Raw genomic sequence first — 23513 nt, forward strand, 5'->3', positions numbered from 1 at the left:
AACACCTCCCATGAGTCAGGGTCCCTGTGGGCAAGGGGCTCGTGTCTCAGGGGGTGGGTTTTAGTATCACCGCGCACCAAGTTCCTGCAGGCTGAAAGGCAGGTGCTGTCCCTCTGTGTATCATCCATCAATGAAGAGCATAAAATTGTCCATGAGGAGCTTTTAAAAACAGTTCATGGATTCAACACTTTATTTCTGGAATCTTTTCTTCATATTTGATGACTTTCAGAAAGGTTTTGCTCTTTTCAAAGTAGCACGAGCAGAAGTAAATGAACACAAAAATGGGTCTAAGTGTGTGCGTGTAATGCGAAAACCCCCAAATTTAACAGAAATATTTACTACTGTGTGTCATATACAATAATATATACAATAATACTTTCATGTTTTACAAGTGCCCCCAAGCAGCTCATTAGCACAGATTAGTATTTGTCAGGATGGACAAGTATTGCAAGGAAAGAAGAACACATCAACATTCTGCACATTAGAACTAACAAGGAAATCCCACGTTTAACGAACAGGTTGTGTCTGTGCATGAAGTAACTTACATTTTCAGCCAAAAACCAGACAAATACACATTCCAAATTGCTTGTTTTTACCTGAAAGTTACACTACTTCTTGACAAACATCTCGCAGCACGTTTCTATAAAAACACTTGCTCGCTCAGAGCTGGGTTTTGCGTCAGCCCTGTGTCAGCTGCACAGTTACAAGTGCGCAACCTGGGAGTTGAGTCCGTCTGACTTCAGCGCCCAGCAGCTCTTGTACACAAACACTTCAGCACCCGACTGGAGCCGTGTTGCTGTGAAAGGGTCCATCAGCACAGTCAGCGCTTAAACTCCATCTGTACCCAAAATACTTTCCTACTTCTGTTTTAAACTATCACTATAGCGTGCTCCAGATCATAATGGGATGTATGGAACAAAGGCGGGATGGGACAGCCTTGTGATGGCATCCATCTCCTGCAGAGCAGCAGTGGGTGCTGTACTGGTGCTGAGCGACAGGGAAAAGAAAGGAAGGGAACCTAATGCTCCTTAAAGTTTTGCCTGTCTTAATAGGATAGACATCACTGGGCAACCAGATTTCTACAGTTACAGACGTGTCATGTCTGATAAATATCATTCAATTATTAATCACTAAAATAGGCGAAGTGCTGCACAACCCACCCATGGCTGCTCTTTTCCCCCACTGAACTGAAAGGCAACCCGTGATCATCTGTATTTACCATGGCCTGGACGGACACACGTAAGACTTTAGAGCACAGGAGCTAACACGCGGTGAATGCACAGAGCACAGCCAGCTCTGTGCACAGCCCGCGCTCACACCCCTCACTGCTGGGCTGCAGCCTGCCCTGCCTGCAGCAACACTTAGAGCCAAACCTTGGGAAGCTGCTTTGCACTGAAACACAGAATTCAGCCAAACGTTATTATGTACGAAGCTTTCAAGAACTGCAGGTAATTCTGCATGCTCTGGTTCCTGTTCTCTGACTTCTGAAGGCTGTTCTGCAGCTCTTTCAAATGCACTTCATGGTGCTTTCTGTTCTAAAGGGAAAAACAAAGAGAAATGTAATGAACTTACAAGCAAAACACGAATCAATCAAATAATCATGTAAGACAACTGGTACCTAATTGTTATAAGTGTTATTTACCTGCAACAGGTTTCAGGGGCGCCACAAAACTGAAGGTTTGCAAAAAGACCACAAAATATCAAAGCTTTATTTATGCTCAGTCAGGGCCAAAATGGATGTGTTTGAGTGGGCTGATGGTCAGGAAAAGGCCTGGGAATGTAAAAACTAAGCAACTTCCCAAATTTTTGTCATGAGAGACTCGTGGCAGCTTAAATCCATCCCGGACTCGACGCTCCCTCTCACATTGATTTCTCAAGGAAACATCTGCTGTTGAGATTTGATGCAACGTGATTTTTGCTGCCCATGGCTCCTGCTATAAAGCAGGTGGCTGACAGCAGCCCTGCCTGCTCAGCGGCTCCATCCCTGGGCACACCGTAGGTTGTGTGTTACACACCTACCGCAGATATTCAGGTATTTACTGTTATGTCTGTTACAGATTTCAGAGCTGGTTGGTTAAAATAAATTCATTTTTAAAGAAATGGAATTACAGCTTCAGATTTAAATCCAGCCTTAGGAAACAATAATCAGCTCAGAATGAATAACTGAATAAAGCTACCTTCACAGTCCTCTTTTTTCCCAGTTTCACTACAACATCAGGAATAAAGCCATTTCATCATTTCCCATAATGCATCCTCAGTTATGTGTAAATGTAATTGGAATAAAAAGCATCTACTTCACCTAGAACAGTTCTCTCAGACATAAATATCTTTCACATTTATATTTTACCTGCAAACTTCAAATGGAAACCATCTGAAAACATACTGGGAGCTTTCCTGGGACAAAATACAAGACAATTTCTTTTCTATTTTACTTTGACATAGCAAGAAATTCCTATGGAAGAATATCTGAAGCAGAATAAAACACCAGCCAATGATTTTGTTTTAAGAACACTTTTGTCTTAGGGTAAATGCAGACATTAAGTTGCACTTGATACAGATAAGAATTAGTGAAAGCATCTTGAATTCAGAACCACATCTCTGACGTCTTATTTAAATCTTGACTAGAGTTTGCATTTTGTTGGCTTGAATTTCATCTTGAATGCTGCAAGTCAGAATACAGAATATTGCTTTTGGAAGTCTAGGAGAGTGGCAGGAAACCTTTTCAGTGTCTTCTATATTCATTTTAAATGGCTTCATAGCTTGTTATTGCTGATCACAGGACACATCTCTAACTGAATCAAAGCTTTGGTTAAAGCATTTGATTTGCCATCGCTGGTCTAGAGAATTCAGCTGTGTGTGATCTTTTATTAATAGAAAATGTGCCGAAATTTTCTGGGTTAGATGAAACAATGAAACAGATTCCTTTGTTTATTTTCAGAGAATATTACTCACCCAAAACACCTTCTCAGAGTGTGGCTTTGCTGAATAGGTCAGTAACAACATATAAACGTGGGCATTTAAAGGCTCGATGCTTTGAAAAATGAGAACATCTCTTCTGTTACTAACTGTGTTTCTGTGCAACATCAGTGTGTAAGATAAAAGCTTCTCACAAATTCCAGTTAGATCAGAATCTTGTCACCAAATCAGGAAAAACTAAAAAGATACCACTATGTCATCATGGAACTATCATGCATTTACTAAAATCTAGGTGTGTTTGCTCAACATGATTAATCTGGGAAGGAAATTACAACTTCATATATACTCTTTGATTTTCGCCTTGCTGGGAAAACTGGATTGAAGAAGAGATGTAAACTCGATGTTACTCGAGTGATTTAGTTGGCCTGGGCATCCTGTAAGTCTATTAGAAACGTCAATACACAAAGTATATTGCCAGATTGAATTCATTTGCTTCCCCACAAGTGTGTATCAATTTCACCGCAGTGTGATTTTCAGCAAGAGGAACTTTGACTGTAAGTGGTGATGCAGTAACTCCTTGAGTCGCAACCAGCATTGTTTACTCACGTGGTGAAACACACAGAGGAGTTGGTTTCTCTGTTCTTGCCCCTCTCTCAGTTCAGCTTCAAGAACCAGCATTTTTGCCCGAAGGGCTTGTTCTCTGCATGATGTTTTTTCCAGTTCCTCAGCCACCTGTAAGGGTAATGAGAGAGAAATGATGCAGATTCATTTCAAACCCAAACCGAATTATTTTCTTATACCTGAGCATTAATAGCTCCACTGCCTATCCTGGCATCTAATAGAATCACAGAATGGTTTGGGTTGGAAAGGACCTGAAGATCACCCAGTTCCAACCCCCTGCCGCGGGCAGGGACACCTTCCACTAGAGCAGGTTGCTCCAAGCCCCTGTGTCCAGCCTGGCCTTGAACACTGCCAGGGATGGGGCAGCCACAGCTTCTCCGGGCACCCTGTGCCAGCGCCTCAGCACCCTCACAGGGAAGAGCTTCTGCCTTACATCCAACCTGAACTTCCCCTGGTTCAGTTTGAACCCATCACCCCTTGTCCTATCGCTCCAGCCCCTGATGCAGAGTCCCTCTCCAGCATCCTTGTAGCCCCCTTCAGACACTGCTCCATGTCCTTCTGACGCTGGGGACACCAGCACCGCACACAGTGCCACAAGTGAGGGGTTATTCATAACCCGTACACAGAACAAACTAAACAAACCTTGGAAATATTCTAGCTAAATCTGAAAGAAATTTCAATTTGGATAAAACATAAGGAGGGAGGAGCTATTACTTCTGTAACTCGTTTGTAAGTTAAGCCAAAGTTGTTATTTTTTATAAAACCAAATCAATATCCTCAGACAGTGCCGAGAAAATTCAGATTGTTCATTTCCACATGAAGCGATCAACATTTCAACATCGGGGAAAGAAATGACCATTTCATCCATATTTTCTGATTAAACAAATAACTGCAATCTCACTTCCTCTTCCATTTGATTTACTGTTTGCATCCTTCCTACAAATAACAAATTTCTGCTGACTACTGGAAGTGAGCAAAGCCTTCCTCTAAAGTGAGAACTTCACAGTGAAGTTCTTGGGGGCTGCCTCTTTCAAAGAAAATCAGGAAAAAATAAGATGTTTTTCAGAGGCTTTTCTGTGGGATTTAATATTAGGTGGTTAAAGCATTTTCATTTGTCATTAAAAAACACGATGGTGAAATGTTTGTCCTCTGAACTTTGTCATTAATTTCAACAGGATCCGAATTCCACAGAGCAATTGAGTTGTACAATCCATATTTGAACATGCCAGAATTCCCAGTCACTTTTTAGTACTGCTCCCTTCATGTAAAACAATCTTGTCCCATCTTTTCTTCTCAAGCACGTTTGGTTTTAATGCTATTTTTAACTAAAAATGGCAAACAAGCCGAAGAGATGTATTAAATCATCAATACCATTTTTCTCCCTTCTTCCAAAGCCGATTCCAGTTGTCTGGTTAATCCCTCATATTCTGCAATTTTCTCTTCAAGCTGCAATTGACTGCACTGAAGACTCTCATCTTCTTTTCTGAGCTGACAAGCGAGTTCTTTATTCTGAAACTCCATCTTTTCTAATTGCCTTTATGCAGAACAGATCAATGCAGTGTCATTCACTCCAGCAGACAAGCGCAGGAATTAATTTCAGTCAGATTTTTAAACAGTTACCTTTTAAGATCTTCATATTTCTTCTCAATGTTACAGTTTTCTTCTTCTAAGCAAAGACTGCCCACAGAAGTTACTCCATATTCCTCCTGCGAAAATGACAATTCGTTTTTAGTTGGAGACCTAGACACAGGGTATCACAGAGTACAATAAGTTGCCTGTTAAACTCCAACTGAACGATTCAACTGTAATTCCAAGTAAACACTATATTATATTCGAGTAAAGATTATCTTGTGTTTAAAACAAATCAAATGCCACCAAAGGAGCAGACTCAAACTTTATGTGAACACTTTAAGACTGAAACCCTGCTGTGTAACAAAGTGAAGCCCTCACAAAACCCACATGCTGCTCGTGCAGCCTTGTGCATTAGGGGCTGGCCTGCCTCCTTCTGAACTTTGACTCTTAAGCTTTAGATCCCAGCAAAAGTCAGTTCCCTCACACTACAGCCATGGGAAGCATAAAAATAATAGCACATATTTATATACAGTGTAGGACTGGCAAAGAATGTCAGAAAGTAGTGAGTATCAGAGGAAACAATCAGGTTCATCTCAGAAGTGGAAGCAAGCAAGAAGTCAAACTGTCTTCCCTCGCCCAGCACCCAGACTGACACACTCTGACATGTTTCCTTTTAAATCCCATTGACAGTAACGGTGATTGCTCTTGCTAGCACACATCAACAGAAAAGGAGCAATAACCAGCCACATCAGCAGCCTGCTGCACCTCCACCCTTCACTGGGCTACCTCCAGCACTTCCACCCAGTAACTTGAGCTAATCTGCCTGATTTTGTTCACGTGAATTAGAGGCTGTTAAACCAGCAGAGTAGGAGCAGCAGAAATGTCCAGCAGAGGGGTAGGAAATCGATGTCCTGGTCCAGCTGAACCTGGAAGAGATTTTCTGCACATGGTCCTGTTACTTCAAAAGGAATCTTGCTAAATTCTGCTCATAGGATCAAGGGTCAGAGTCTCTAAAGGACATCACCAAGATTTAATGCTGAGATTTAACTACTCTTCCATCAGACCAGTGATTATATTCCCAAATCCTTAGCTATACTTCACAACTTTTTTTTGCATCTATTCAGGAAAACATGCAGTTAGATTAAAATTATATACATCACTTTATATATGCACCTCAAAATTAATTGTTGCTTAAGTATTTTGCTAAGCGAAGATGGATTTATGAGCTTATGAGCATTCCTGGAAGAAGTATTTAGAATTATACAAACAAGAACCAAATCTGATGCTGTGAACATCATCTTGACAAGAAATCTAAAACAAAATCAAAAGCTGATTCCTTTTTACAAGCATATGAAGTCTATGGGGACGCAGATCCTCACTGTGCTTCAGCTGGAGTTTTCCCACTGACGCAGGAAGAAGATGAAGCCCCTTTCCCACCCTGCTGATTCAAACACCTTTGTCATTCATGCTACAAGAGCATTCCCCCAAATTTAGCCCGGCCATTGAAACCAATGTCACAGAAAAAAAAGCTGAGGAATATTCATATTGGGGCTTAAGAGAGAACACAAGCAGTAGTGCTGACATACTGCTAAAAACAGATATGATCCTATTAAAGCATAATTGAAAACATATTTTATCAGCAACACAATGTAATCATTAAAATGTTAAAGTTATCCATCACCAACAACATCATTTATGACTGTTCATCTGAGCAAAGATTGTCAGGTTTATAAATTAGTCATTAAAACCAAAATGACCGTGGAATTAAATTATTCCACCAGATACAGTAACTAGACTTGCACATTTATTTCCAGGGAGGAATTCTGCAACACATCTCAGGCCATAAGTATTCAAAAGGATCAAGAATATACTCACTGAAAAGATACAGAATCTAAAAGTAACTAGTCTTGTCGAATACTGAATTCACATAAATACTGTTGGCAATAGTTTTATTTGCATTAAGCTATTTCTACAGAAGAAACTCCCAACTAATGAAGCAAATAAGAAAGGAAACTACACAACTGTCATACATGCTAATAGGAGAAAAATAGCCCAGAGACCTTCTTCCACATAATCTCCTCATTTATCTTTAAAAGTCAGCATATTCTAAGCACCTGAACCTGCAGCTCCCTAGGGGTTTTGCCTTTCTGTGCATGGATCCTTTCCCGGGGTATAAGCTTTTCCTGATATGATTGCTGCTTTTCCTCAGGTGTTTTCAGCAACTCAAAACCATGTTCTAACTCCTTTAACTCGGGCTCCACGTTGTCCCTCACCTGCATAGTAGCATCACAGGAGAAAAATGTAAGTGTAAAACCATAAATTAATTGTTGTAATACTTAATGACTTTCCATAAGTAATAAACCTAAAATTCTACGCAAGTTGCATAATATCAATTATTTCATAAAATACTGACAAAGTTAGAAGTTCACCACTGGAGAAATTTCCATCTGTGACTGTATTTCATTAAAGAACCAGTAACACTTATAATGAACATATACAAAATTATGCAAGTGTAGCAGCTCATCATGCAATACCCAAAATTTGATTTTGTCTTTACTGCAATATATTTTGGGAGATGGCATACAGCCACATTAAACAGCTTACAGGAAAAATTCTGACCATGCAGCTATTGGAAAAGAGAGCAACACCTAATGCCATCTGAAGCCACATACTTCATAAGCATTCATATGCTGTGCAAATATTATTTTGAAGTTCAGAAAGTATTTTTCTCCATTCTATAACTCAAATATGGAAAAATAAAGTTAGTATGAAATAAAATGAACATCTAAGATGAACTATGACGATTAATTCTGTTCTCTAAAACAGAACATTGCAGGCAATGCAAAACCTATCCCTGCCGCAGCTTAATAGCTTAAAAGAATATATGTTTTGATGAGCCACAGGGAACTGAGGAAAATGATTTTCCTATCAGTTTTGTATTGTTTTCTGATGCTTAAGAATGTGCTAACTGTGTTCCAATATTCAGCTCCATCTGCTGAAAAACTTAAAACTCATCTCTATGGATGCTCTGTTTTAACTGCTAGTTAAAACAAACAAAGCAGTCTTATGGGAGGTTTGCTTCTGGATGCAACTTTCACAGCTGTACTATTGAGAGATCTAGTCTTAAAAGCATTAACAAAATCCCATCTTTAAAAGTGATAAAAAAAAATCCTTAAATTCCAAACTAGCAGCCCAACTCCTTTGTCATGACTCTAGGAACCATTTCTCACCTTTTTGCAATTGAGTGGTAACCAAAAACCACCAACTTACAGGAGATAGTAAAACATCTAGTGAATTTAAAAACAATTTTAGACATGCAAAAAGAGCCAGTACCTTGTGACTTTAAAGTGGATCCTACACAAAAGTGTAGGAAAGATCCATGTCCTACAGAATTGTTCGGAAACAAGCTTTATTACTCCAAAACTTACCTTATCTACCTCTAAGCTTTTGTCTTCTATTATTCTTTTGTTTTCATTTAAGACTGTTGCATATCTGGATTTCAATTCTGCTGCTGCTATTTGTAATTCTTGTACCTAGGACAACACATACTTTTCACATGCATTTGCAAGGTGCTTCTTTTAAATACAGAAAACACAGAATCATTAGTATGAAGCATAAAGGAAAACCCTCGATTTCTAAACAGAACCTCAGTATCTGTCATAATATGAAGTTATTTATTTTCATTTCCCTACTCACCACAGCATACATAAAAAGGTAACTGGGTAAAGAGCACTCTGATATCAACACTTGATATTCAACTATGCAGAATGAGCTACAGTTGTGCTACAGAAGCAGCCAGCATGACTCACCCTTCAGATAACAAGTATCACCAGCAGTTCCCATGTGGAGTCACCACAGCTACAAGTGAATTTCATTCCACTCACTGCTTAAGGCTGACTGTTCCTTGGAACTATATTTCCCATCTTAAAGCTGGCAACAACTTTAATTGTGGTGATGTACACTACAGACAAGGCACACTAACTGTACTTAGATATTGTATCATGTCTTTTGTCAATAGGTTTTAAAAGAGATAAGTGAAGACTGTCAGTGAAATGGTGTCTATACTAGTGCAGAAATATATACAATTTAGAATCAAAGTTCTCAAATGTCTTCTCTGTGATTAAAGGCAAATACACAAAGCCCATTTTAAGTCTGATCTTTATGTTTTGCTGGTATTTTCAGTGTGGAACTACCTGCATAAATAAAAACTCTTAAAACAGCACCTGAATGCTGCTTCGCTGTTCTTAGGAATGTGGAAATAAAGATACCATAGAATCACAGAATGGTTTGGGTTGGAAAGGACCTTAAAGCTCACCCACTTCCAGCCCCCTGCCCCGGGCAGGGACACCTTCCACCAGAGCAGGTTGCTCCAAGCCCCTGTGTCCAACCTGGCCTTGAACACTGCCAGGGATGGGGCAGCCACAGCTTCTCTGGGCACCCTGTGCCAGCGCCTCAGCACCCTCACAGGGAAGAGCTTCTGCCTTAGATCTAATCTAAACCTACCCTCTGCCATTTAAAGGCATTCCCCCTTGTTCTATCACTACTTGCTCTTGCCAAAGTCCCTCTCCAACTTCCCTGTCAGCCCCTTTAGGTACTGGAAGACTGCTACAAGGTCTCCCTGAAGCTTTTTCTTCTCCAGCCTGAACAACCCCAGCTCTCTCAGCCTGTCTCTGTAGCAGAGGTGCTCCAGCCCTTGAAGCATCTTCATGGCCCTCCTTGGGACTCACTCCAACAGCTCCACATCCCTCTTGTGTTGGGGTCCCCAGAGCTGAACTCAGTACTCCAGGTGGGGTCTCACAAGAGCAGAGCAGAGCAGAGGGGCAGGATCACTCCCCCGACCTGCTGGTCACACTTCTTTTGATGCAGCCCAGGACATGGCTGGCTTTCTGGGCTGCAAGCGCATACTGACAGCTCATGTTGAGCTTCTCATCAATTAACACCCCCAAGTCCTTCTCCTTAACCAAGGAGAGGTAAAATACCATTGGATATGTCCACTAAAGTCATCAGACTCAAATTTTCCTTTTTAAATATAGTTTACTGGGTTGCAAACTTGTTTTTTAGGAAGAAAATCTTTTCTAAGCCAATATATAACTGGATCTATTGGCTTCAATGAGCTTCAGCTGGGCTTCACACAATACACTTACGATTAAGTAATAGTGTGGAGACTCTTTTTGGATATGGTTTGTAATGGCCCTCTCTTATCTCATCCCCAATGTTACAACAGTATTACAATCACCATAACAACAATTCTCATTTACTACAAACAAAACCTTTATCATCTTCTCAAAACTGCTTAGAATTTAAAAACCATATATGAACATTTCAAACATGCTACTCACCTGATTTTTATATTGTTCAACAAGGTTTTCCTGGAGCTTTGCCTGTTCTTGCAGATTTAGCAGCTCATTTTCAACAGAAACAGTATTGTTTTCCAATGTAGCAAGGGAAGCCTTGATTAAAACATGGAAAATATAAAAATTGTAAGAATGCTATTAAAAGAACACAATCTGCCATATGATATCACTAGCAAGTGACCTACAGGCATTCAAAAGGGTGACACAGTTATTTATCCTGTCAAACAAAAATGAGAGCCCACAGCTGGTTTGTCAGCTCATGAGAACATTTACTTTGGAGAAGAGATACTTTGGGCGGAGAAGTGATCCAGAGCAGCCCTGCAGAGAAGGACTTGGGCGTGCTGGTTGATGAGAAACTGAACATGAGCCGCTTCAGTGTGTGCTTGAGCCCAGAAACCACCCGTGTGCTGGGCTGCATCAACAGGAGCGTGAGCAGCAGGTTGAGGGAGGGGATCCTGCCCCTCTGCTGTGCTCTCGTGAGACCCCACTTGCAGCACTGTGTGCAGTTCTGGTGTCCTCAATATAAGAAAGACATGGAGCTGTTGGAGCAACTCCAGAGGAGGCCACGAGGATGATCAGGGGCTGGAGCACCTCCTGTATGAGACAGGCTGAGAACATTGGGGCTGTTCAGCCTGGAGAAGAGAAGCTGCGTGGAGACCTCAGAGCAGCTTCCAGTGTCTGAAGGGGGCTACAAGGGTGCTGGAGAGGGACTCTGCATCAGGGACTGGAGTGACAGGACAAGAGGTGATGGGTTCAAACTGAAACAGGGGCAGTTCAGGTTAGGTATAAGGCAGAAGCTTTTCCCTGTGAGGGTGCTGAGGTGCTGGCACAGGGTGCCCAGAGAAGCTGTGGCTGCCCCATCCCTGGCAGTGTTCAAGGCCAGGTTGGATGGAGTCTTGGATGACATGGTTTAGTGCAAGGTGTCCCTGCCCATGGCAGGGGATTGGAACTGGATGATCTTAAGGTCCTTTCCAACCCAAACCATTCTATGATTCTATGATTCTATAAATAAAATAAAAAACCTTATAAACTCTTTAAAAGTTGAAATTAATAATTGAGCTAAACTCAGTTCTTTAATTTGAAAGGAAGTTTTACAAACATAAAATAACAACTTCTAGCTAAGCAATTGTGTAGCTACTGACAATGAAATAAATGGCATCCTGGTTAAGCAGATAGATGATTAGACAACCCTGTTCCTAGCTCTGCCATAGATTTTCACTGATAAATTTTCTGTGTCTCATTTTCACTTACTGTAAAAAATGGATAGCAAAATTTATTCTACAGGTTTGGGATCTCTAGACAGAAGGCCCAAAGGAAATGAATGTGATTATTTCATTAATGTATCAGAAATGCAAAGCCATCCAACAATTATTTGTAATGGTCTCACCTTTAATTTTTCATTTTCAAGGTAAATCTTCTCATTTTCAGAGTTAACAGCATTTAGCTTTCCAAGAATTTCCTCATCTGAGTTTCTTCTCCATTCCTCCTTTCTTTTCAGGTCTTCCAAAAGCCTTGTGATCTGCCTTGTTAGATAGGCAAGAACTTCTGTATAACATACAATGCTTCCAAAACTTTCCCTTTGCATATTAAATTGTACCTTAACATACTACTTCAGTGTTCTTATCATGAAAAGTTTTTAAACAAGTTGTGAAATACTTGTGAAAGCAGAGGAGGCCAAAAATCTTAAACCTGTTCCAGTTTCCAACTTCTAAATTCTGCTCAGAATTTAAAAATGTGACTACATAAACACGTTTACACTGTCAACACTGAGTGCTGCACTACTAAATATCAACAGTGTGACTACAGAAACCAAAGAACAGATCAACAGTTTAACTTACTTCTTAAGATCTTCTGTTTGAATTTCTAATGTTGTATTTTCTTCAACCACTCTATCATGCTGCTTCTTCCAGACATTGGAAGCTGACAGTATCTCAGACAGTTTTACTTCCTACACAACACAGGAATTACAGATTATGAAACAAAAGAATGCCACCGAAGAATGCCATCTCATTCTACCCATTTTTCTAAACACAAGAGCAATTTAATATAAGATGGCTTTATTGGATCACCCTAGTACAAAGCAATGTCAATTTTGTTTTGTCTCAAGAGAGAATGAACAAAACTACCCACATGTTAAACACATAAAGTCTGAGTACAGACTTACTTTCAAGGCAGAGTCACACTGGCACTGTGTATCAACTGTAGACTACAACAATGTAGTTCAAAATTTAAGATTAAAATTTTTCCTTACACAAAAGTATTTGTCTCCACTACATCTCTACTGCACAGAAATTACAGAAATCTACGCAAAACCAAAATTCTGCCAAAACAGTATAAAAAATAATAGCTGAGTAAGAAATGCAGTGTTAGGTAAAGTCCCTCAAAGAAGTATGAATAATTAACCAGCACATGCAATCCTGAAAGTACACCTGGTCAATGGGGAACGAAAGCAACAGTGTGACTACAAAATACCAGAAGTCCAGGAGTTAGCTGTCATCCTTCTGTACTGCTAAGTGTACATAAGGATCCACTACTGTCTTCTCACAAAGATCAAAGAAAACAACAAAAACCCACCCCATTTTTAACCATCTCCTGGCATAATAACTGGAAAAATGTACCTTTAATACTGACGTATCCAAAATTATAGCAACACATCTGAGGGTGTGAAAACATACTGTTATTAGGAAGCCTAAATAAGGCAATAAAGATCTCCGCACAGCTCTGATCCACCTGGCCTTTTTGAACAATGACACGCTGTGGGGATATGCAGGCTAAGAATCTAAGGAACAATTTGGATTAATGAAGTTTTCTCCTTGGATTTTGAAAAGGTTCAGAGCAAGCAGCTCAGAAACAGAAGTTAAGTATCCACATGAGATGTCAGACACTGATAAAGAAAACAAAGACTTCAAACCCCAGTCATGGATTCTCAGTTCGTATATTGTAATTCTGAGTTAAGTCAGTGTATAAAGGTCTAACAAGAAGATCAGGAAAGGTGTAACTGACCTTTGAAGTCTGATCAGACTTCTCTTATGTACTACAGTTTCAAGTGTACGACTTCGTGGCTTAAGACATTCACTGAATTTTAACAAAAAAAGACAGTAACAGTTTGCATGTCACTTATAGCAACCTTTTCCTTAACCAAGGAGAAAAAAAAAAGAGATACAAACACAGCAGGACTGACCAACTCCTCCTGTTTCCACAGGAGAAAGTCTCTCAATTGCTCAATTTAAAACAATACAGCACATTGCTCACAGCATAGTCACTCACACGTTCTTTCATTTTGGAGGTTAATCTTTCCACAGCTGCTTCGGAGTGCTGAGCTCTTTGTTTCTGGCACCTGACTGCTTTTTTCAGAGCAGCCTTCTTTTGCTCACTTGTTTCCTTTAAGGCAAACATCTGATGCTTGCATTCACCAAACTGAAGTTTCCATGCTGCTATTTTCTTCTGTAGAGTCTGCAGAATAATTAAACATCAAATCTTTTCAATTTCTATACCTTACAGACCATTTTGTGACATAACATAATCATGAGTATCAATTACATTAATAATCTGTTTCCATAATGTCTCAAACCTTATGGTTGATACAAGGAGCTAGCCAAGATAGATACAGCAGTAAGCAAGAGAAAATACATATTGGGAAACTTGATGATCAAGAATATCAGGGATGTGATATTCACCGATGTAGTAGTAGTATGTGCTGTGAATCTGTAGCGAGCACACACATAACTAGGGCTGGAGATCACTGTAACAGCATATGAAATTTACATATGAAAGTTAAGATCTTGGATTTGGGGTTTTTTAAGTCAAGAAGCTAGGAAAGGCTGGGGTCTTTTCTTGAATATACACATTATGATATGGTCTGTTATTAGATGACAATACACTATCTTCTTGCAAGATCTCTGACTTTTTCCCATGCATATAATGGCCCCACTGTATTAATGAAACAGAATTTTTAGTGAAGAAACTATTTTTTACGGAAAGAGAAACAATTTTTTATGGAAAGCTGTATTTTGTGTTCAACGGATAGTGAAGGAGAAAAGGTAAAAAGATTAAGCACTGCCTTGTCCACAGCAGACAATTGTTTAAAGATAATTAAAACAGGCTGTGATAAAGCTTAACCCACAGCATTAAATCACACATTGTAAGGACAACTTATAATTTCCTGAGTGCTTGATTTTGCAACACTCAGGAAATAAAATACATTTGCATTAAAGGTATTTCTAATGCATTTAATTATATTGTGAAATGTGTACAATGCAACTGAGATGAGAGCTGAGTTCTATGACTGTCATTATATTATCTTCTCTACTACTGTTAGTATTTCTGACTAACTGGATTTTTACATCACTCTGATGAAGGCAATGAATTAACCCCATCCAACCCAGGAAGCTGACATCTCTAAATTCGTGACTTTTGTCTTTTTGATCTACATATCATTTGTTATTTAAATATGAATGGGAAAAAAAGACCAGACATTAAAACACTACACAGTGACATACAATAAAAGCAATACTGGACTCTGCTTCAAGGAGAATCTCAGATTTGGTTCTTTCTAAGGTGGTACAGCTTATCAAAAACATGACCAAGCTACCAGTAGACAACTACTTTCATAAAGACAAGTGCAAGTTCCATTCTCATCACTTATTATTCGTCTGCCAAACTACAGCACTGTAAGTAGGCTAGCAGTGTAAATTAATTTCTCAAGTCACTGATAAATATCCTAATTGTAAGAATGATTAATGCATCTGTTTCCTTCACTTGAGTCTAGGTCTGACACTTAATTATGTTCTACATGAATAAAAACCAAAATGACATGCCATTTACCTACTATGTTAATGTGCCAGCCTTATTCGAGCTACTATTTGCCAGTTGATATAAAATACACATATTATGCATATGAGAGGGTATCTGCCAGTATAGGTCCTGCTAATGGCCCCAAAACTTTCCACAATGAATGAAAAAATTATGTGGTTTTCCAAGTAAAAGAGGGTCTCAGGTACAGTACTGCTTCAAAAAATGATAAAACCCGCAAATAGGCAGGAAGCACTTCTCATATATAGATGCTTATAAGGCATTTGATGAACAAAGACATGATTTGGTCAGGGCAGCAGCAGAACACCTTCAATAAATAGAGCAAATAGAAAATCAGAGTCTATGGAAGGACTCTTCAACCGTTGGTTTAAGCACACAACTGTTATCCCTTGTTATAACCACAGGAGGTCACAATCACACTAAGAATAAGTGCTCTGGGCGTTATTCAGTGGCTGAGGTAAATTTAAACGAAGAAGTGATTTCATAAGGGTATTGCTAAGCTTTCGCAAGCTTTTGTCCAGATTATTAACAAAATCATCACCAGGATTTAAGCTATCAACTGACTTCAGCACTTTTTGAAGAGCAAACAATCAAAACTTTTAAATCAAGATTGAATGAAAATACAATTGTCTATCAAGTTACTTTAATGAAAATGTTGTTGGAATTCTATAATTGTAGTAGGTAGAACAAGTAAGCAATTTTTATTTAGGAGAAAAGGAGGTATTAGTACAGACACAGACGTGACTTTTTTTGAAACCAAGTTGCTATAGGTTTCTTAACAAATTACACAGTTAATAGGGAATATATGCGACAAAAAAAGTTTGGAAGTTAGAAATACATTCTTTTTTAGCCAATGTTTCCTCATTCATGCCTCTGTTCTTGACAAGTTTCAAATACTGAAATCTGAGGGTACGCATGCTCCAGCCTCTGACACATGACCTCTTCCTTGCCTTGTTCTAAAGCCAGTAACTGAAGCAAATGCCCAAATTTACCTCTTGCTTTATAGAACAGGAAATGAAAGTAATTCCAGCTACCTTAAACAAAGCGAGGTTAGGCATTAGCCTTAAGTGTTTCTCTTTTAGTCAGTATTAAGAGGTTTATTGATTCCTTCACAGTCAATAAATAGGTGGTGATTCATCACCCTTATCTTACAACAGCCACTCATCCTGAGGACTTGCCCATCTCTTTCTATTGACCGTATAGAGACTGCCTCTGGATCGGTATCTATCTTCTAGGTAGCACAGTTAGGTGAGTGCAAATGCTTCTGTGCTTAACTTCTATTCAGAACTGCTAGTATGCACAAGTTGATGAAAGAAGGGAAAAAGAAAACAAACAACAAAACCTTGCAATCAAGACAGTGTGGTCAGGCAGATTGTGCAAAATAGAAATGCTAATGATTTTTACTGTCTGGGATTTTTCTTTTACTGAGCGCTTGATTTCAAGTGATACTTTAAGATTTAACTCTCACATCTGAGTCAAACTGGGACCACAATAAGGCTTTGCTATTTTTTTCAAATAAACTGAAGCTGTAAATATGTAAAAACTGTGTTGACCTGTATTTTCACTTTTAATTCATCATTTTCCGCTTCTTTTCTTTGAATCTGACGTCGCAGGTGAACTTGTATTGTCTTTGCTGATCTTGACAAATGGTCTCCCTTCTGTACATTGGCCTGAGAAAGAGAAATAAACAGAGCTCTGTTAGTCTATGGAGATACACTGTATGATGCTATTTATTATACTGGGATAAAACATGGATTCCAACAGAACTGATCACTCACTTTTTCAAGCTGAAGCCTGGATGTAAGTTCTTTAACGTGTTTCTCCCTTTCAAGTGTTTTTCTCCTGAGAATCTTCATGAGCAAAAAAAAACCCCAAAGGAATTATTTGAATGTCTGAACACAGCAATGCAACAGAAATGCACACTAATGAACACTTCAGCTGTAAAACTAAGATCCCACATTGTGATGATAAACCACAAACACTCCCACTTCGCCACTGTCACTTCAAACTGATCCTATGATGCAGCCATTTTCAGATGTACGCCATAGAACAAAGAGAGACAGAAATTTTAATTTACTTACAGTATTTTGGAACATGCTTTCACTCAACTTCTGCATCAAAGTGTCAATGTTTTTACTGTTTAACTGCAAGACAAGTAGGAAACATTAAAAAATTACTTCAGATGATAATTGATTTAGCCCACCAAATACCTTCCAACTTTGTTATGTCCTGTCCAACACAGTGAATAGGACATAACAAAAAAAATCTTCCCAATAGATCTATTAAAGAAGATGGTAAGAGTAAATGTTTAAGATTTGTGTCAGAAATGTACACTCACACTAGTTCTATGTTTATGCCTTACATATTTTCTTACTTGGTGTTCTAGGCTGTCAGATTCTTTGCTTAGATCAGTAAAACATTTTCCATCTTGGATGGCTTGTGTAGTTCTATGATAATCCTTTTTATATGGTTGAATCAGTGAACGGAGTTTTCCGGCTTCTCCAGGTGGCACATACAGTTTTTCCTGAAATAGCATTCATAATTATGTAACATTTAGTATCATTCACAGTTTGGACTTGCTAATCTTGCTAATTCAAGGATATCAACATAAAACAAGTCAGCTCTTCAGCAGAATCACTTAGGAGAAGTCATTAAAACTCAAAGTAATCACTCACAGAGCACACCTAATCCATAGTGAAAAGGTAAACAGTTTACCTCCAGCAAAGGTGGAGGCCAAGTCTTGCTCAGACACCAATATTATGTATCACACCAGAGTTCTTCCCATTTGGAGGCAGCAATGGCTTTTCTCTTTTCTCAGTTTGGAAAAGCTCCTCACCAGGCAGAGATGCACAGGAACACAATTCTGCCCATGTCGTGGCAGGTCCAGAGCCAAGTATCAGCGCCTACTACCTAAGTGCATCCTGTTCCCCCCACTTCCTTGTCATGCACCAGGAACCTGCCATCTCCTTCACCCCTTCTCCAAACACTTCCTCACAGAATCAGAATGTAGACTGCTCTGCTTCCAACTGCTGCCACAAGGCAAAAGCTACGGTTATGTATCTTGGTTTATTACAGGCTTACATTTCCTGGCAGACCTCAACTTGTGCAACACAGTGCAGGTCTCTATAGCTTTTTCTTGGTTATCTAAACAAAACTAAGTTCTTGAATTTAATTACTTCTAGTGAAAATAGCATCTCGAAAGATTAAACTTTGTTTTTAATTTATCCCAGCCCATCTGTGTAAGCAGAAAAGAACAAACACTATTTTTCCATAGTTTCAGTACACCATTTTTATGTCCAGCACTCTCACCCACTTTTTGAAATATCCTGTACTTCCCACCAGTAGCTAGGAAGTATGTTGTGAAATACGTTTTGAATCTTGTTAACAAAGTAAACAGCACGAAAAAATCAAGCTTAACAGGCACAGAATGAACTTGCCTCAGTAGCATGAGGAAGAAGAAACTTTCCCTGAAGATCCAAGTCCTGTAGAGGAGCAGTACAATTATGTACAGGTAAATACGAGGATGACGGCAGCGATGATGACATTTTGTGTTAACGCTGTGTAACAAGACAGTATACGTTAAAATAAACAGTAACCGAAACGTTATGGGCATCCCAGGTCGTCCCCACTGGCAAATATAGTGTACCAGAGCAGGTAAACCCCATCAGAGATTTAACACTGATCATGCACCTGAGACCTTGCACACGTATTCATAGCTTGGTAAGCACTGAAGCAGCACCGAACTCACACATAGGCGCACAGCAACCAAACCCCTCAGCACCACCAAACGGAACGCACACCAAGGACGGAGTAAAGCTCGCAGCGCCCACTCCCGCGCTCCCCGCGGGCCACCCAACAGCGCCCATCACCGCGGCACCACCGCCTCTGACCCGCGGGTGTCCTGCGGGGCAGCCTCCGCTCAGCACGGCCGCTCGGCACCCTCTCACCTCAGCGCCGCTGCCCGCCATGAGCCGTTGCCCTGGCAACCAGCCGTTGCCGCAGCCCGCGCCTAGTCGCGGCGGGCGGGACGAGGCGGCGGCACCGTCCCCACGGGGCGGGCCCGGGAGCAACCGCCGCGGCCGCGCTCGGGGCCCCGTGACACAGGGGCAGCGCGGGCAGAGGGCTCTTGACAAGGGCCTGTAGGGACAGGACAAGGGGAATGGCTTTAACCTGCCAGAAGGGAGATTGAGATGAGCTCTGAGGCAGAAGCTCTTCCCTGTGAGGGTGCTGAGGTGCTGGCACAGGGTGCCCAGAGAAGCTGTGGCTGCCCCATCCCTGGCAGTGTTCAAGGCCAGGTTGGACACAGGGGCTTGGAGCAACCTGCTCTAGTGGAAGGTGTCCCTGCCCATGGCAGGGGGTTGGAACTGGATGAGCTTTAAGGTCCCTTCCAACCCAAACCAGTCTGTGATTCTATGATGTGTCCACAGTAATAAAAATCAAAGGCTAAATTTCAGTCTTCTGTTTTTGTAGTAGAGATGAAATCACTCCATTATTCATTCTGGATTGAGTACCTGTTTGTACCTGAATGACAAGGGAGATCTTGTCTTTTCATGTGCTTAATGTTTTGTTCTCTATAGGAGCCATGAATTGTGAACTAACCACCTCGGCCAGACCTTCGCTTTAGCACCGCAATTTGTGAGTTGTGGCTTTGGTCTCTCATAGTCAGCTCAGACACAATTCTTCGTTCCAGCTTCTCAGAACTTGCTACATGATTGACTTAATTTAAAGAGAAAGCAACAAATTGTTGCAATTATCTAAAAATGTGATGTTATATAATAAAGCAACCACTATCCATTGGTGAGGCTAATTTGCATGATAATTAGCATTGCACTCTGTATCTCATAAACAGAGAATGAATCACAAGTTTCAGTCCTCAAAACCACATTTTAATGACTGCGGCACAATCCACAGAGTGGAAAATAATTAAAGGAAAAACGACACAGTTCCACGATGACATGATTACAAGCCTTAATAAAAGATGAGTGCTGGAGAGAGGCTTCTTTAGATACCACAGGAACTCTGCTGAGTGTCATGGTTCATGACTTTATTTGCTCTAAAGGAACCTTTCATTTCTGTGTTGGACATTCAAGACTCCAATGCCTTTCTTTGTTCATAGTTTAATTTTAGCAACAGCCTGATAGCACAAAAGTCTCACAAATGCAGCAGATTTGCTGTGACCCTGTTTATATGCTGTTCTTTCCCCACCCTTTTATGCACCGCAATACTGACCAGAATTTCTTTCTCTCATCAGTCCTTAGACACTCGCTGCCTTACACAGAAATATATATCCAGCAGAGGTGGAGCAGGGACATTTCTTCCCGTACACTCTTGTATAATAGGTATGGTGGGTTTTGCTACTTCCCTGGCCTGTTTCTCAGCATCTCCCACTCCATGTTGCAGTGTGCCACCTTCTCAAGCATGAAAGTAGACACAAAAGTCCTTCACTCTATAGTGCACAGAGGTAGCGGGCACTGGGGTGAGCTGCCGCTTGGAGCTATGATGCTGTAGTGCTGTGGAGTTCCCCACAATCACCCACTCAAGAAGCCTAATCTCTTTGCACAGACTTGAGCAGTAGATCATTTTTGCTGCTCAAAGAGCAGCAGCGGGTGTTTCTGCACCCACTTAAGGCGTGAAAGAAACATAAGTCAATTCCAAGATACAGAGAAGTAGCAGGGAGGCCCCACTAGTAGCAGGGAATTTTACATGGCAGCAGGTCTGGGTGTCCTTCATATGGAGATTGCTGATTCAGCATTGGTCTTCTTAGGTTTTAGCCAAGAATGTTTGAGAACACCTTACGCCAGATGCAAGTTATAGCAGCTAAGGTAATGCAGAACTTCCCTTATTGCATGTATTGACCTGCCTGGATCAGAGTTCCCAGTGCTAACTCTTCACCACAAACCCAACTGCACTGGTGTCACTCCTCATTTCCATGTGAATTACTTCCAGCTCAGTCAGACACTCAGCTGTTTGCAGAAGACTTTAGATCTTCAAGGGAGGCAAAACTAGCTTTAATACATTTCTCTTTTACTAAGCAGTCCTTAAATCCACTTGCATTCATTACTCAATTTAGTCTTTCTCCCTTGTGCAGAGCAGCTCAAGGGGTGAACATGGACCCTGTTTGTTCCCCTTCCTTAGGATGTGCATCTCCTGCAAAACTGCTTGCTCCAGTTCCTAAATTGCTACAGCCCCTTTGCTACACTGGAAAATGACCAGAGAGCCTGGTGAGGTGCCAGAACTGGGACAGGTACTACAGGAGGGTGTTCAGGACTTGGGCTATGTGATAGAGACCTTCAGGATGGAAGAAAGAGCAAGAGGACACATTACAAAGCGGAGTTCCAAACAAAAGGGTAGGAACAATGGAAAGCACATTGTACTTTCAAGATTAAGAGAGTTTAGTTTGTATAAATACAGTTTACTTACAGAAATTCCTTTCCAAGAAAAAGGGGCACACTCAAACATGTAATTTCAATTTTAGACAGATTTTTGGATGGCATGATTCTTTATCTGGCCAAATTCTCTCTCTTATCAGTGACAGGCCATTAACCTGTAGCCCTGGAAATTCTGCCTTGCAGGGAGTGGAGGCAGAGACCCTTTTGTGCATGGGTGGAGCAGACAGCCGGCTGCAGTTAGCAGGACACAAACAATACCTACAGGAAAATGGGAAGTTTATTGGAAGTGCTTTATGCGGCCAGCTGGAACTGTGAGCGGAAGCCTGGGTGGATGTAACACACCGTAACAAACATCAAGCCACTCTCGCTGTGTAACAGCAGTGATCCCATTCCCAGCTGGTTGTTCAGGGTGCTGCTCAGGGAAGATGCTCTTAGATTTACCAAACCTCTGCTCATGCCCCTGTGGCCTGTGGGTTCCCCAGTCCTGGATACTCTCTGTGGGAGCAGCAGCAGTCCCTATAGCTACTCCTGCTTTTCCATGGAGGGAGGGCTGACCTCGCTCACCTATGGTTAGCACAGCCTGGCCGTGCCTTTGCAGAGGTCAGCCCCACATGGGGCACTGGTGGGCTCCAGCTTTCAGGATTTTGGCAGCTACTTTCTGGCAGAGAGAGATGGGCCAGAAAGGCCCTGACTCATCCCATGCTGGGAAACCAGCATCGCTGCTCAGTGGGAGGCTGCTCCTGGGGCAGAGCCAGCTGGGGAGGAGGGAGCCTGGCAGTAAGTAAATCAACTGTAATGCATACTGTTATTAATGTAAAATGAAGTTTACCATCAGCTGATGTCTCAACTACCTAAATCAGCAGTGAAGGTTTATTTTCATCCCTGGTTTTATTTGTTACTCTTCTGTTGCTTACTTCTGATTTTTGTCTATTTGTTTATCATCATAGGTGGCTGAATTCTGAAGTGAGCATAACCAATCTGCAGAATCGAATATGTGACCACAGAAGCACATAGGAAGCAATTAAAAACTGGACCAATTTTGAAAACCATCCGTTCTTTAGGTTCTAATGAAATAACAGATGATTTTGTTAAGAAATTTGCATTTCCTTGAGTTAAAACACAGTACAAAAAGACATCTTACTTCAGACTGCAGTCGTCTCTAACAGCTTTAACATACCATCAAAAACAGGAGCTGTACAGGTTGCATACCATAGAATCATAGAATACTTAGGGTTGGAAAGGACCTTAAGATCACCCAGTTCCAACCCCCTGCCATAGGCAGGGACACCTCACACTAGACCATACCGCCCAAGGCTCTGTCCAACCTGGCCTTGAACACTGCCAGGGATGGAGCATTCACAACTTCCTTGGGCAACCTGTTCCAGTGCCTCACCATATCAGAGATTAATTTTCCTGTTATTCTTATTTTCTAGATAAACTAATCTAAAAAGCATAATAAATGTAACCATTTTTTGTTTGATGTTAATTTATGTCATTTTTATACCTAGGTTCTAACATTGTTAAGAATGATGGGATCTATTCCAAGTACTTGTTTGCTTTCCCTGAGAGAAGCAGATACAGCCTGAACGTTCACATCCAAGCTAACAGAACTATTGTGCCACAACCTGCAGTGCCATGGAGTCATGCCATGCCTATACCAGGTCGTGCAGAAATCAGAACTGTGAAGTAATGCAGAGAAAATGATACAATTATGTATTCCAGCACCTGTATACATCAAATTCCTCTATAAATACTAGCAGTAGCATTAGAGCAACAGCAGCCCAACTAAGAGCTGTTTTAGTTTTGAATGCTTTTCAAAACCAGGAAAGTCAGCATCCTCCAGAAGAAT

At 40.8% G+C, this 23513-nt stretch overlaps 1 protein-coding gene across 8 annotated transcripts in view; it reads right to left on the minus strand.

Annotated features, from left to right (window-relative positions):
• Positions 1 to 159: 159 nt before the first annotated feature.
• ODF2L (outer dense fiber of sperm tails 2 like) overlaps positions 160 to 23513 on the minus strand; it is a 50499-nt gene continuing 27145 nt past the window's right edge. For 3 of the 8 annotated variants that reach the window (XM_030496326.2, XM_030496325.2, XM_030496327.2), the window contains 15 exons: positions 18713 to 18832; positions 17650 to 17799; positions 17357 to 17419; positions 17054 to 17125; positions 16829 to 16945; positions 13731 to 13916; positions 12302 to 12411; positions 11851 to 11986; positions 10449 to 10559; positions 8538 to 8642; positions 7224 to 7382; positions 5158 to 5243; positions 4909 to 5071; positions 3523 to 3648; positions 160 to 1535 (listed from right to left, as the gene is read on the minus strand). In XM_030496326.2, coding sequence (XP_030352186.1) covers positions 1407 to 1535; positions 3523 to 3648; positions 4909 to 5071; positions 5158 to 5243; positions 7224 to 7382; positions 8538 to 8642; positions 10449 to 10559; positions 11851 to 11986; positions 12302 to 12411; positions 13731 to 13916; positions 16829 to 16945; positions 17054 to 17125; positions 17357 to 17419; positions 17650 to 17799; positions 18713 to 18820 — 1821 coding nt within the window. In that variant the 5' untranslated portion in view covers positions 18821 to 18832 and the 3' untranslated portion in view covers positions 160 to 1406. Of the gene's footprint in view, positions 1536 to 3522; positions 3649 to 4908; positions 5072 to 5157; positions 5244 to 7223; positions 7383 to 8537; positions 8643 to 10448; positions 10560 to 11850; positions 11987 to 12301; positions 12412 to 13730; positions 13917 to 16828; positions 16946 to 17053; positions 17126 to 17356; positions 17420 to 17649; positions 17800 to 18712; positions 18833 to 19165; positions 19286 to 23513 lie in introns of those variants that run through there. The other 5 variants (XM_030496328.2, XM_030496329.2, XM_030496330.2 and 2 more) reach the window with 5 other exon arrangements.

The sequence above is a fragment of the Strigops habroptila genome, chromosome 8, assembly GCF_004027225.2.
Source record: "Strigops habroptila isolate Jane chromosome 8, bStrHab1.2.pri, whole genome shotgun sequence".
NCBI lineage: Eukaryota > Metazoa > Chordata > Aves > Psittaciformes > Psittacidae > Strigops > Strigops habroptila.